Source organism: Cyrtonyx montezumae, unplaced genomic scaffold (assembly GCF_038088225.1).
Source record: "Cyrtonyx montezumae isolate F1298 unplaced genomic scaffold, pur_monq_1.0 scaffold_11, whole genome shotgun sequence".
Taxonomy (NCBI): Eukaryota; Metazoa; Chordata; class Aves; order Galliformes; family Odontophoridae; genus Cyrtonyx; species Cyrtonyx montezumae.
The window spans coordinates 15,966,175-15,980,936 of NW_027071837.1; the positions used below are offsets into that span (position 1 = coordinate 15,966,175).

A 14,762-nucleotide genomic window follows, 5' to 3' on the forward strand; every position below is an offset into this window, starting at 1 on the left:
CTCAGTCCCCGCAGCCCCAACCATTGGCTGCCCGAGCCCCACCCCACCCGGGGATGCGCACCCGCAGCCCCACGATCTTCCCAGGCTCTCCAGCCTGCAGTGCCCCGGCTCTTCCTTGTAAGCAGTTACACAACGGAGAGGCTTGGCTGGTACAAGGCTATGAACACTTTATAGGCCTCAGGAGTAAACTGTAACACAAAGGTGTCAGCAACTATCCACACTTATTTTCTCTGGCTGAGTTTTAACTTGCCCAAGTAGGGAGTTCAGTTTCTAAGCCAGTGTTGTGGTTTTGTGGTTTTCATGCCGGTATTCCACATCTGAGCATCACGCAGCAGTGAAGGAGTTAATGCTGTGGGAGCAGCAGAGGGGCGGAGCTCCGCACCGGATGCAGGCAGCGCTCTGCCTGGGCACGCGTTCCTCTGGGCAGCCCTGGAGGTTCAGCACGTGTGCTTCCCCTGCAGCTCCTCCTTAACGTAAGCTCACAGCTTTTGGTTTGGAAATTTTTATCTCTCTCTCAATTGTTCAATTTTATTAGATTTAGTAAAGTTACTGTTCCTTCTCAGATCGTGCCGTTGTTTTCTTGTAGACCCATCTCTTCCCGCTGTTTCCCCCTCCCCCTCCCGGAGCGCGGCTCTGCTCGGGCGGCCTCGCGGCCACTGACGCAGTTTCTTTTCCTCTCCTCTCTCCCTTCTCGGCTTCCCTTGGGTCACTGTCACGGATAACACCGTGACAGCCAGAGCACGTGATCTCAACTCTGCTCTTCCAGGCTGCTGTGGATACTCCTTAGACATTCCTCCGGTCTCCCACATATTTTGTCCACTTGGTGCTTTGCAGGAAAACATACTAGCACTCGATATTTTCAAAAAGAGCCCTCATCAGCCCCAAGGAGCACAATGCCCCCGTGGCAGGACCGGTGGCACAGGGCCTCAGTTACTACCAGCACTCACTGCTGACCTCCACCAGGGAGGGAACACTAACCCAGCTTTCTTGGCAGGCTGCATTGCATTCACGTGCTGGAGCCCACAGTCAGTGAGGCATGCAGGGCTTTGTCTTCCATTGTACCGAGGTCCCTGGCCCCTCACACTGTGAGAACAACCACGAGACGAGGAAAGTTGGTGTCAGATTTTTATTTCTTCGTACTCTTTAAACAGGAGTGACTGAAATAGAAACCACGTTTGAGTCCCAAGAGTGGGAATGATTTGATAAAGATGGGGCAGGAGGTTGTCCCTGCCCCATTGTCATGGTTTTATGATTTTTGGTACTGGTATTCCACATCATAATATCATGTAGTGCATTTAGAGTTAAAGAGTTAATGTTCCAGTTCCGTGGACCATCGATAGTTCCAGGTATGCCTGTCTCAGAAGAGAAGAAGAACTCCATTCCCCAGAGGACTTTGCGATGCTTTGCATTCTTACGTGTTTACGCTCAGAGGGAAAGATAAAAACTGTCTGCAGTCACGGGACTCTCTCTTCCCTTCAGGACCGAGCTCAGCAGTGGGTGTTTGTTGCAGCCGTCCGCCTTCAGCGTTAGCGTAAGGCCTTCAGTTTATCGGACACTCTCTCTCTTGCTCATTTTATTTGATTCATTTGCCTCAATTCCAATTATATTATATTGTGTTATTTTCCTTTCTGATATCTTATTTAGTAAATTAGCTTTCCTCCTCAGATCGTTGCCGCTGTTTTGTTCCTGGGCCCATCTCCCTTCTCCTTTTTCCCTTTTCCCCCTTCCCCTTCCCCGGGGTGTGGGCCCATGGGTCCCCTGCCTCAATTGTCACAGTACCGGGTCGAACTGTCCCGCAAACCGTTGACACCCATGCCAACCTGTATAAATATCATCCGTTACTGTAAGTAACTGTTCAAGAAGCGTTTAGATGAGGTGCTAAGGGATTTGATTTAGTAGTTGGGTAGGGATAGTGATAGGAGGATGGTTGGACTAGATGATCTTGTAGGTCCTTTCCAACCTTATGAACCTATGAACCTATGAACTAGACAGCTTTCATACAAGTCCATGAACGGTCACAGATAACACATTACAACATGCCAGTTCAGAGCAAGAATAATTTATGTGTACTTCTTAATTTCATCATACAGAACTAAGACGAAAGCACCACCCATTCCTCGGAGTACATTCGACCATGCACCTTTGAAAAAGGCCTTGGAGCCCTCGTCCCGGGCAATCTTCCGCCAGCAGTCGATAGTGCCGCTGTACATTATGTCAGCTGTGGGAACACAGAGTTAGGATCCCGGCACCCACAACTCTCAAAACCCAGGTCAGGAACAACCTAACGTGTCCGGCAGTTTTACAACCTCAAGTATCCGTTTCTTGATGTACTTTCCCCCATTCTTAGAGGATGAGATCGCCCAGGCCTGCATTACCCCCAGGAGACGCTGGAAGTTCCAGTCTGAGCAGAAAGCAGCTACTATTTGCCAGACACCACCGCTTCCAGACCCAAAAGCTATTGCACAGTCAGCCAGGCTGTGCCTGCACCGAGGAACATCCCTTCTTGGCCCAGAGACACGAGTTTGCAACATCCTTGGCCAAGCTCTGCCATTCCCACCTACTGAACAAACCCAACTCGCACACTCCCCTTACAGGGACGCCACGGAGGCTGATCTGTTTGCCCCCCACCTGACACCTGCTTCTGCAGTCCCCTCGTGTCCTGCAGTTCACTGAAGGCATCTGAAGGCCTCGGTGAAAGCTGGAACGCTCCCGCCCGCAGCTCAGACCCACTGCCACTGACTCAGGGACACCCACCAGCTCCGAGCACGGGGACGGAGGGAGCAGAGCAACTTACTTCCTTTACGGCCGGACTGCATCATCATGCGGCGCCGAACCGTATTGAAGGGATACGAGGCCAGACCGGCGACCGCGGTGACCGTCTGAGCGATCATCCAGCTGACCACGATGTGCGTGTTCTTCGGGTCAGGGAGCATTCCTGCGGGAGAGAAGTTCTGCGTGAGAGCAGCGTGCCAGCCGCCGGCACACACGGTGCCGGTCTGCGGGCCGCAAGCGCCGTGCCAGCCCACCTACCCTTCGCCATGTCATAGATGCCTAAGTAGGCGGCTCTGTAGATGATGATGCCCTGCACAGACACATTGAAGCCCTGGTACAGGCCCGTGAGGCCGTCCGAGCGGAAGATTTTCACCAGGCAGTCACCAAGGCTGCTGTACTCGCGGTCGGCCCCGGCTTTGCCCACGTCGGCTGCCAGGCGGGTCCGGGCAAAGTCGAGGGGGTACACGAAGCAGAGCGAGGTGGCGCCGGCCGCGCCGCCAGACGCCAGGTTCCCGGCGAAGTACCGCCAGAACTGGGTGCGCTTGTCCACGCCGCCCAGGAAGATCTGCTTGTACTTGTCCTTGAAGGCGAAGTTGAGCGCTTGGGTGGGGAAGTAGCGGATCACGTTGGCCAGGTTGCCGCGCCAGAAGGAGAGGACGCCCTGCTCGCGCGGGATGCGCACCACGCAGTCGATGATGCCCTTGTACTGCTTGTCGGCGGCGATCTGCTTGCTGGCGTGCTGCACCTGCGGGGCCCACAGCGCCTTCAGCACCGCTCCGCTCACCCCCGGCCCCCGCCGCCCCCCTCTCCTTGCGGCGACCTTGGGGCGCCCGCCGGCCCCGTCCCGCCGCTCACCTGCAGCAGCAGCTTCACCCTCTCGATGGGGGCGACGGCCGTCTTGGAGATGGCGGCCACCACTCCCCCGGCGAGGAAATCCTTGAGGAAGGACACGGCCGCATCGCACATGGCGGGAGGAGGCGAACGAGAACCCAGACTCCACACGAAGGGAAGCCCTGTGGCAGCAGGGCAGAAATGGCCGCCTTATATAGAGGCGGAGGCGGAAACGCGGGCGTGGAAGCACCACGGCATCGCTGCGTTCCGCCTGCCCATTGTCTGCGGGAGGGGGCGGGGCCGCCGCGGGGGGCGGGGCTTCCGCGAGGGCCACTGAGCGGCGGAGGGGGAAGGGAGTCGGGCCCGGGAGACCGCGGGACCGCCTGTACCGTCCTCGGGCTGAGGGCTCTGCCCCGCGTGTCGCGGGGCCTCGGGCAGACACGGCCCCGCAGCTCAGCCCAGGGCTGCTCCGTGACTGCGGTCCCGGTTCCCACATCCACGTTACCGTGCCGCGCGGAAGCAGGTTGGCCGAGTGCTCTGTGAGATAGTCTCGTTATTTGCGGGACGGATTTCCCAGAGAACCACTGCACGACACTCAGTCCCCGCAGCCCCAACCATTGGCTGCCCGAGCCCCACCCCACCCGGGGATGCGCACCCGCAGCCCCACGATCTTCCCAGGCTCTCCAGCCTGTAGTGCCCCGGCTCTTCCTCGTAAGCAGTTACACAACGGAGAGGCTTGGCTGGTACAAGGCTATGAACACTTTGTAGGCCTCAGGAGTAAACTGTAACACAAAGGTGTCAGTGGCATACCATAAACAAGTTTGGGGTACCTTCTTGACCCGCTTGACATTCATGAGTTTTGAAGAGGTGAGCAAACATTTATATGCACCTATCACTCAATCTTTAACATCTATTTGTTGATGTACACACAGTGTAACATTGATGTACACACAGTGCTCTTCTGCTCCAAGCAGCGCAGGGGTCTGTGCACAGGGACTGAGAAGGAGTTTAGTATAAAAATAGAGCTTTAAGAACACTGAAAACATCATAAGGCTCGTGGCTCTGAAAGGGCTAACACACTTAAGGACTGCATTTTTCAGGAGATATTTCAGTTAGAGAATTTCGGGAAATTTTTTTTTCTAAGCATGAAATAACTCACGTACACAGGAGAAAGGGATAAAGATTCCCAGTAAGCACCGAAGTTTACAAGATGGTCATTCCAGTGTATTACAGTCCGTTAGCAAAACCACAATTGCAGCAGCATATTTTCATTGCAGTGCCAAAGACCTGTACAGAATTATTATTCTTAAGCCTCAAAAATTGAAGAGTGGATTCTGGAGAATGAACGAACTGGGGCTAATTCTGCATCTGCAGAATGCCACGTCCACACGTGACTACCAGAGAAGACATTCCAGTAGAAATGCTTGCATTGTCCATTCAGCAGATGAGATAACAGGTCTATTCGTCCCCTGCATCCTGTAGTCTCAGTTCTAGAGCCATGCAACCTGCTGAGATGCTGGTACCTGTGGTTCTGCATGCCTTTCTTGCCGAGTTTCTGAAGAAAAGGTTTCTCCAATGGACACTCTGATGTCAGTTTTCAAGAGCTGATTTCCTTGTCTCAAAGTTGTCCCTTCGGAGGCGCTTTAATTCTCTCAGCTCTTGTGGCAGTAAACTCTGATCCACTCCAGGAGTCAGCTTGTAACTCAGAGGAGATTCGATATAACCATTTCTGTACAGACAGACCCGCTTGCAGAATTCAAAGGTGCTAAACATAACACCAAAGTATGGGACAATCTGATTAAAAAAACAATAACAAAGTGTGTTATACTCAGGGATAGTACTGTTAGATGTTTTTATAAAGGGAAACTTCTAGAATTTCAGGTTTGATGTGATCTGCTAACAGAACTGTGCTCATTGATGTGAAATCAGTCTCCTCACACTAGGCTGGCACCTGCATCACGCTGAGGAGTTTGTTACTAGTACATAGGCAATTCTAGCAACATCTTGAGGAACAAGGTGTGTGCTAGACTCTAAGTTATCATAACTTGTAAAATGTTTAAGCAAGTCCTAAGGAACCTCAACAAATCCTAATAGGCGCATCACTCACCGTCCCCCATCCACACTCAGGCTTGTGTATTAACAACTCTCCCTTTCTTAAAGGCATGCAAATAACTTGAAAGAAGTCACATACAGAAGCTGAACTCACACCTAAAGAAATACAACCAAACCCGTGATCCAAAGCTGGCTCATAACCTGCCTGAGGTTATACCTGTGCTGTGATTGCCTCTGTCATCTGTAAGCTGCTAATAAGTATGGAGGGATGCCACACACTTTATGACTTCAGTCGTACAAGAGCGTGCCTTAGCTGAGTGATGAAAACAAAGCTCACCTTGAGCAGGCTGGGTGTGAGGCCGCTCCAAAGCCCGAGCACACCTTTGTTCTTCACAGTTTGCCGGAAACAGTCGGCCATGCCCGTGAAATGCACGTCCACTGCGCCGCAGTGAGGGAGCCACGCACTCTGTGCCTGGGCAACGGACGTCCACAGGGGTTCACAGCAAGCACAGGAAAATCAGTGTCGTGAAAAAAAACATCCACTCCAGTAAAGACTGATGTGTATTCTTCAGGAAGCATCAACTATTTTGCCTTCACAAATGGAACAGAGGGATTTTACTCCCTGACAGGCATGAAAGCGAGCAGTGATCACCACCAGGACTTCACACCATGTCACTGCTCACATCTGGGAGAGGCATTTCAGAACCCACACTGCCTTGACTCTGCTCAGGCCGTGTCTACACTGCAGTGAGAAGAGCAAACTGCACTACGCACTGGGGAGCAACAGCAGAGGTAGAACACCACATCTCAGCACAGGCTGTACAAGCCCGCTGGTGAGCAATTGGTGTCTGTGCTCTGCTATCTTTGCTACGTGCCCAAACCAGTTAGTGCCAGCTTGGGAACATCCTGCTGGACTGATGCTACGCTTCCAACTGCAGCACAGACTGTCTTCGTTCACACAGAGGAAGTGTAGTGTGTCTTTTTTAACAGCAAGATCCTTCATCAATCTCCCAGTGCGTTAACACAGTACAACCTGACCTCGAATAATCCCATCCTCACCCATCTGTGCACATGCAGCAAGACATGGGTTTGTTCAGCACTGGCACTTCAGGGTCCCACTCATACCCGCGTCAAGTAACAACTCTCAGTCAGCAGTGCAAGGGGACCCCAGGATACAACCTGACGATTGATACGTACAGCCAATCATCACAGACAGAAGTTTGATAAGAACAGGACAAGTACCATTAATCAATTGGTGAATATTATCACCTTCTCTTTTATTTGAAACACCTTCTCTTTTATTTGAAACGTGGATAGCATTTCTTCCTTCCTTGGTCAGACTAACCCACAGCTTCTCACAGTTGCTAAGCCTGTGATGACAAGCCTCTCGTTAACCAACAAGTGCTGATGACATTTTCTACATGCCTGAGCTATAGCATTTCAAATACTTGGCAACTAAGATGGTAAAAGTGAAAACAGATCAAGGCTCGTGCTCCAGATATACCAGAGAAGCACTAATCAAATTTAAATGTCGTTGTATCCCATTGCATTACTGGCAAGTCTGCAGCTAAACTTCAGAAGCAAAACAACCCACTCCAACCCAACAACAAAACAAACTAAAAAATCCAAACAAGAAAAAACCAGCTTCCCCCCAAACTGCATGTGCCTTCTTTAGAATTTTCTTCCCCCTCCCCTCCCTCCTGATATTTCCATGCATGATTGAAATGCGTGCAAAATGCTCCTGACAGCAGGTTACAGGTGAAGATATACTGTTAGTTCTGGCAGGACTCTGGCAGGTGATTTTAGGAAAGCAGCTGTCTGCACTAAGAGAGCAGGCCACATGCTTTCACTACATCCTTACCCGCTGGATTCTGGATCTCCTTGGTCTTTTATCCTGACTCTTTTATCCCAGACATGCATAGGGCTGAGAATTAATCTGTGGTCTTTTACACTTGAAGCAGGAGGAGGCAGAAGTATCTGCTTCTCCCTGAACTTCTTTCAGCAGCAATTTTGGACAGAATTGCAGTCATGTACTGCAAAAGAAAACCTAAAAATTATATCAGTGCATAGCTAAGGATTTGGTATTCTGGAATACAGCTAAATAAACTCAGAAAACATTAATAAAAGACAAAAAAAAAAAAAAAGGAAGATGTTTTATTTGCCGCTGTTTTTCATGAAAAAAGATGGCTGTGGGTTTTGTGTGGTTTGCAGCACCTCAGTGTGTCTGCAACAGCACAATCCTCACAACTGCCCTACGGCACCAGGGCTGGAAAATGGAAGTAACCAAACAGATCAGGCGAGTTTCTCCACCTTTTCTCAGAAACCTACTGTCACATACACATCAAACAAATCCCATTCCAAAAAGAACAGTGCTGGGACAAAGGCATTGCAAAGCACGCACCTCAAAGCAGCTTCCTTCCCCTCCTCCAATACCACTTGGCACTGTGGGCAGCTGAACAGAGAGCTGTTTGCTACCAACGCTTTTAAGGAGTTCATTCCATTCCAGCTATGGCTGTCCTGCACTGCAGAAGGAGGGTGACACCGTACAGCTCCCTGTGCTGGCTTGTACCAGTGACCAAAGCACATCAAATGCACGACTGGGTCCATCTACTCCCAAAAACATGGTCTCTCAGTATCCAGAGGCCTCCAAGTCTAAGGAGTCACTGCAATCCATGCCAAAGATAGCAGTCTGCTCTGCTCTGACAGCCCACGAGCTGGAGGTGTGCACAAAGAGACCCTCTGACCCACGCTCGGGGTGACATGTTTCATATAAACCAACCATTGAAATAAGGGGGAAGCCCTGTGACAAAACTGGTTAAAGTTAATGATTACCTACAGGCTTCTCAGACCTCATCTCTCCCGCTGTCAGCAGCACGAGCTCGGTGCCAAAGCAACACCCACACTAGGAACTAACCTCACACTCTTCTCAAGATTCCTACCTCCACGAGCCCCCTCGGCCCCCTGCTTCCTATTCCTCTTGGCACTGAAGTGCAGATGTAGTCTGCCACAGCTACACTGAGACCTGGGTTCTTAGCACTGAAACACTGGATTGTTAGCAGCATGCTGCACAGCAAGTAAACATGTGTTTGAGCTTAGTGCTTTCAGTTCAGGCAAAGCTATGAAACCTCAGAAGCTGAGACTGGAGAAAGGACTCACCAGAACAAGGATGAAGAACAGCAATTCCCACAGTGTTAAAACTATTACAGCTACAACAGCTGACATTTTTCACAGCCTACTTTCACAACCTGAAGTCTTACAGTACTGCCAGGGGGGGACAGAGACTTAAAAACAAGAATTCAGAAGTACACTGCCCTGATAAAGAAGGGTCACAGAACTCCAGCATACCTTGGATCCACGAGGGCCTGAGTAAAACAACTCCAAATAACAGCTCTGTACTATAAATAAAAGGCTTCTTAATTTTAACTACATTAAGCTCAACTGCCTCTGAACTGTGCCACCACCAGTCTTCTCACTGAAGGGAGAGCACAGAGCAGGCACCAGCAGCACCATATCTCCAGGCTCCATCCAGCACTTCGTTATCTAGCACAATCTCTCCCCCCCCTCCCATCCCGCCTCTGCGCATTCGGCGTAGCCCGGGCGCCGCTGCGCAAACGGCGTAACCCGCGGCGGGCAGCGCGGCCCGGCGCTACGCAATCGGCGGAGCGCGCCCTGCCCCGCCGCCATGTTGCGCGGCCCCCTCCGCGCCCGGCGGGGCCGAGCCCCGCGCCCTCCCCACCCCCCGCCGCCCTCCGCCGGCGGCCTCGGTACCTCTTGAAGTCTCGCATGAGGCGCCTACGGGCCGGAGTGGACATGGCGGGTCGGGGTTACGAATCACTCATACACCGCCGGAGGGAGGACGGAACGCCCGGGAACGGCGGCGAACTCCGACCGAGGCGGCAGCGCCGGCGAACGGGAGCGATCGCGGCCTCTACCACTGAGGCGGGGGCGGGGTGAAGGCTCGGGCCGCACCGATCCCTGCGCTTGCAGCCGGGCGATCCCGGCACGTACCAACAGCCGCGGCCCGGGGGGGGGGAGGGGGCGGGGCCCGTGACGTCATAAGGAGGACGGAGCGCTCTCCTCCTCCGGTGGCGCCGGCGGACCGGGCTGCGAGGAGGGGCGGGAGGCGGTGCTGTCTGTACACGGGAACGGCCCCCGCTGCGTTTGTAATAGCGCTCAAGCGCGAGCAGCTCCTCTCTGTGCCGGCGGATGTGCGGCGTGAGCCGCGCTTCCCCCGGCTTTACCCTCACGTTTAACAGGAGGCGCTGCGGACAGGCTCAGCGGGGAGGCCGGCCCCGCCCCGCCTCGAACTGCCGGAAGTCGTTGCGGCCCCGCGTGGACCGCGCCTGCGCACTGGTGTCAGCGCGGCCCGCCCCGCGCCGCCGCCATGCCGAAGGTGGTGTCCCGTTCCGTAGTGTGCTCCGACACCCGCGACCGCGAGGAGTACGATGACGGCGAGAAACCGCTGCACGTCTACTACTGCCTGTGCGGGCAGATGGTGCTGGTGCTGGGTGAGCGGGGCGGCTGGGGGCAGCGGGCGGGGCGGTGCCGGTACGGGTGCCGGTACGGGTGCCGGCCGCCTGACCCCTGGTGCCCGCAGACTGCCAGCTGGAGAAGCTGCCCATGCGGCCGCGGGACCGCGCCCGGGTGATCGACGCCGCCAAACACGCGCACAAGTTCTGCAACGCCGAGGAGGAGGAGACCGTCTTCCTGCGCAGGTCGGCGCGGAGCGGCCGGGGTTGGGGGTGACCGGGATAGCCCAGCGCGGCCCCGATGTGCCCCATCGCTCCCGTCTCTCTCCGCAGGCCCGAGGGCATAGAACGGCAGTTCCGGAAGAAGTGTGGCAAGTGAGTGCGCGCTGCCTGCCGTGCGGGACCAGGGGGCTCACACGGCTCGCTTCCTTTCTTAACGCTCCCCTCGGTTTGCTCTGCCCCCTCAGAACGAGTCTGCTTTCCTTTGTTAATTACAGAACGTCCCTCATTGTTCTGTCCTTTTGCAAGCACAGGAAGTGGTAGTGATTTCTACTCGTAATTGTTAGTTCAGTCTGCTGACTGCTGGAGCCCCGAGCCTGGGGTTGCTCACGGCAGGATGTGCTTTTATTTGCAGGTGTGGACTGCTGCTTTTCTACCAGCACCAACAGAAGAACGCTCCGGTGACGTTCATTGTCGATGGTGCTGTGGTCAAGTTTGGGCAGGGCTTTGGGAAAACCAACATATACACTCAGAAGCAAGAACCTCCCAAAAAGGTAATCTGCTCTGGAGAAGTGAAAGGGCTGTCTCTGCTTTTCAGCACAGTGTGAGTAAAATCACATATTAAAGCAGGAAAAAAAAGAAATGGGCTTGTAAACAATAACTCAATTCTGGGTCTTCTATCTCTTTGCCTATGGAGGTTGCTGCATCTGGGATTCCAAACACAAGGAAAGCAAAAGAAATTTGTAATGTGGACTCTGACTTACTTTGAGGCTCAGTCACCCGAAAGCCTCCATTTGTAAATAGAGTAGATATCACTAAGCAAGGTAGTTCTCAAAATCTGGCTACAAATGTCAGTGAGTTTAATTCTGATAATCACGTCTCTAAGCCCAGAAATTGTTGGGGATATTTCTTTGCTGCTAGCTGACTTCAAGTAGTCTTAACAACTTGCATGAGAAGCCTTAAAAGCCTTGGAGGGGAAAATATTCCCTAGTGGCAGGACTTTTCCCAAGGTGGAACAAAATGTTTTGCTTCTTATCTAGGTGATGATGACCAAGCGGACCAAAGACATGGGCAAGTTCAGTTCTGTTACTGTTTCCACAATAGATGAAGAGGAAGAGGAGATCGAAGCAGTGAGTTTTGTCTGCCCTTAGTGGCAGTCGTGGCTGAGCTGGTTACCTCACCGTTTGGATGAGGTGCTGATGCTTCAGGGTTTGCTATTGCAAATTGATGTGGTGTGTGTTTCAGAGGGAGATCGCAGACTCCTATGCGCAGAATGCAAAAGTGATTGAGAAGCAGCTAGAGCGCAAGGGAATGAGCAAAAGAAGGCTCCAGGAGTTGGTGAGTGTTTGGTCTTCAGTGATGATCACAAATCCATGAGAACTGTGAACTTTGCACACAGCAGCTATTTGCAGGTCCAGCTGTGGGTGTAGAGGGTTCCTGGGAAGGTCGTGGGTAACGAGTAGCTTTGGGAAGACTTTTTTTTTCACAGGTTGAATAAAGATGTTCTAGATCTCTTGAAAATAAAATTGTACAATCATCTGCAGAACTAACTGGAGAGCAGACAGCAGAGCTCTTGCAGGGAGACTTGCACAGCCTGTTGGACAGGAGCACAGAAAACACGAGGGGGGGTACCACGCTGAGGCTCTGCCAGAGCATCTCTAATTCTGGTCTGCCAAGCCTGCTTGACATAGCAGGTCCTGGACATGAGGTGTCAGGGCAGGATAACGCTGCAGTGAAGGATCTACCTGCTCAGCTGCCAGCACAAAGGTGTCTTGAAGAATTAGCAGCAGGAGCATCTCTGCTGATAATACCTGCTGTGACAGGAGAGTAGTAGATGGAAGGAGAAAAATGAACAGCTTCCACTTCAAGATAGAAAATGTGAAATAGTCACCTGTGCTGTTAGCCTTGGGCTATTTATGACTTTAAAGGCAGTACAAGGGGGAGGGAGTCAGTAAAGAACTGAGTTACTCTTGCTTCAGGTGTGAGAAGCTTGTGATGTTTGGAGAAGAACACACTAGGGCACTGAAAGGAAATGTTCTCCAATATCATTTCGTTACGTCATGTTTTTCTTAGGCTGAGTTGGAAGCCAAGAAAGCCAAGATGAAAGGAACGCTGATTGATAACCAGTTCAAATGAAAGCACTCCACATCTGCTGTGCCTTTGGAGACAAGTGGAAACTACCAGAATCTACTGCAGGTCTGTCAGCAGAGGCAATGTTCAGGAGCAGTGTGCTGCACCCAGCTTGGAGGATGACTGCTGCTCTGTGTAGTTGGTGCTCTGCTAAGAATTTTAATAATTGAAATTGCACTGGAAACTTTGTGGAAACTGAATATCTCCACAACAGCAAGCTGTAGCAGCCACAGCATTTACTTTTCAGAAAGTCTTTTCTGGGTGCCTTTGTGAGTTCAGTATACTTTTAGATGCCCATCTTTTCATTTTGATGGTTTTGAAATGTTTAAGAAACCCATAAATGTATGAGACAGGTCAGCTGTATAGTAAAGTGATTGTGAAAGTAAGCTTTGTTCATTTGGACCTCCTTAGAGGTGCACCATTTCAATGCAGGCTGGAATAGCTCAGTAGGTGTGGGGGTGTGAACAGCAGGCAGGATGCTGCAGGTAGCCAATGTGTGCTTGGCCATGGCTCTGATTTGTAGCGACTGTTGAACGTTGGAGAACTGCAGCTGTATGGAATGACACTGCCAGCTACAGGAATGTGAAATCCAGCCCTCTTTTATACTGCTGAAAACAAAATCTGCCAGTGTTACACCTCTACAGAGTATAAATGTGTTCTACTGATGTGACTGCTGGTCATTTAAAGAAGAGTTCCCTTGCATCTCTGAACTCATCTGTTGCTGGAGCTGTAGAACATGAGGAATACTCTTGTATACACTGACACTTAGAGACTTGGATGAAGACAACGTTAAGAATTGGTGCATAAAATAACTTGTTTGGGAAATAATATTTTTGATCTTACATGATGTTATAACAGTACTCCCTAGCCCATGTTGCTGTTACTTGGGATTAAATGCCATTTAATGGATCTGAACTAAAATACTTTTCCTAGGTTGTTCTTACTCTGCTGCGTATGACAACATTACATGTATGCAATATACAAAATGCTTCATTTCACACAGTTCTTAGGAAAGATCCTTTATAATCACTATAGGTTTTCCATCTGACTTGGTAACTTTAAATGGGAAAACTTAGGTCTGCTTAGATTAAGGATGCCTACCTGTTTTCTTGGGTGGGAAAGAACTCCCCCAGAGCAGGCAGCATGGGTAGGGGATGTCTTTGTCAGCTCTGGAAGGCAGAGGCCTGTGTGCTGATTTAATGCCAGGCTGGGTAAGCACATATTCAAGTTAGTTTGAGCAGTGTTGACCTTATTCACTGCTGATCTCCAGCTAATCTGAAGCCTATTTCTAGAGCAATCATAAGGCAGAGGGTGTGTAATAGTTGGGGAAGGGGATGAGAGGGTACAGCTTTACCCAGAACCCTAGAGCTGCCCAAGCCCTAAAGAGCCTCAACCTAGTCTCCCTCAGGCAAGGAAATGTTTTTCCCAGGACCTAGAAAAAGGGCAGAAGAAAAGACTTCATTCATATATGAAGTGCTGCTGAATTCACTTGCCTGTTCCTTTGGACTAGGTTCACTTTATGGCTAACGCCTGTATTTGAATCTCTTCATAAATCTGATTTTTTTTTTTTTCCAAGTGGGAGCCAAAGATGGAATCTAGCTTTGAAATTTAAAAATCAGTTTTGAATAGTGTGAAGTCTTCGGGGATGCAGACTTCCTCGTCTGCAGTTGTCATAAAAGATGTGGCCCTGCTTCAAGAGACACCGAGAACAAAAACCCGCTCAAAGCCAGTGTGACTTGTGCACCTTCCTCTGGAAGCACAGGAGCTGGCTGCTCGAGTTTGTTGGCTTGGGTACCAACTCTGCCACATACACCCTGGGTTCTCCCTGGACCCGTGGCTGGGATGTGACTCAGGCAGGCTTGGGAGTGGAGAACGGCCAGTGGGAGTGGGACTGCCAAAGCCCAGTAAGCAGGAGGGAAAAAACAGCAAAAAAGAAGCCAACCTCTCTTGAGAACCTGTTAAGTACAATGGTTTGTACTTAAAACCAAGTCTTGGGTTTTGAGTCAGCCAACAGTTTGGTAAAGTTTAGATTTAGAGTTAGGAGTGACAGTGTAGGACCTGAGCCAAAGTGCAGCTGTGCAGGAACTGCCAGCAGGGCTGGGAAAGTGCAATTTGATGAGGCATAAGTAAAAGCTGGTGAGCACACAGCTCAGCACAGGTTGTCTGAAGTAGCTATTAACTGTCATCGACTGTTCCAGCTGCAGATCTAGAGCCTTGAGGCAGTGTCAGCAGCACAACTAAAGCACTCCTCCTGTCTCGCTTTTAAAATGCCAAGCTTTGTACATCTGT

At 51.2% G+C, this 14,762-nt stretch overlaps 1 protein-coding gene and 1 pseudogene across 1 annotated transcript; one reads left to right on the forward strand and one right to left on the reverse strand.

Moving 5' to 3' along the window:
* Positions 1 to 1,989: 1,989 nt before the first annotated feature.
* Positions 1,990 to 3,738, reverse strand: LOC136044403 (ADP/ATP translocase 2-like; annotated as a pseudogene).
* Positions 3,739 to 10,039: 6,301 nt separating this feature from the next.
* On the forward strand, positions 10,040 to 12,559 carry STEEP1 (STING1 ER exit protein 1). The gene is made up of 7 exons (XM_065729722.1): positions 10,040 to 10,163; positions 10,253 to 10,370; positions 10,458 to 10,499; positions 10,759 to 10,897; positions 11,384 to 11,473; positions 11,589 to 11,681; positions 12,417 to 12,559. The coding sequence occupies exons 1-7, from the start codon at positions 10,040 to 10,042 to the stop codon at positions 12,477 to 12,479; spliced, it is 669 nt and encodes a 222-aa protein (XP_065585794.1). The 3' UTR covers positions 12,480 to 12,559.
* Positions 12,560 to 14,762: the final 2,203 nt, after the last annotated feature.

What these genes read in the sequence shown, in the direction of transcription:
- STEEP1 (XM_065729722.1), top strand. Translation starts at nt 10,040, where the DNA reads ATGCCGAAGGTGGTGTCCCGTTCCGTAGTGTGCTCCGACACCCGCGAC. An exon ending in GAGACCGTCTTCCTGCGCAG is followed by an intron (nt 10,371 to 10,457) that starts GTCGGCGCGGAG and finishes CTCTCTCCGCAG; the next exon opens with GCCCGAGGGCATAGAACGGC. An exon ending in AGGAAGAGGAGATCGAAGCA is followed by an intron (nt 11,474 to 11,588) that starts GTGAGTTTTGTC and finishes TGTGTGTTTCAG; the next exon opens with AGGGAGATCGCAGACTCCTA.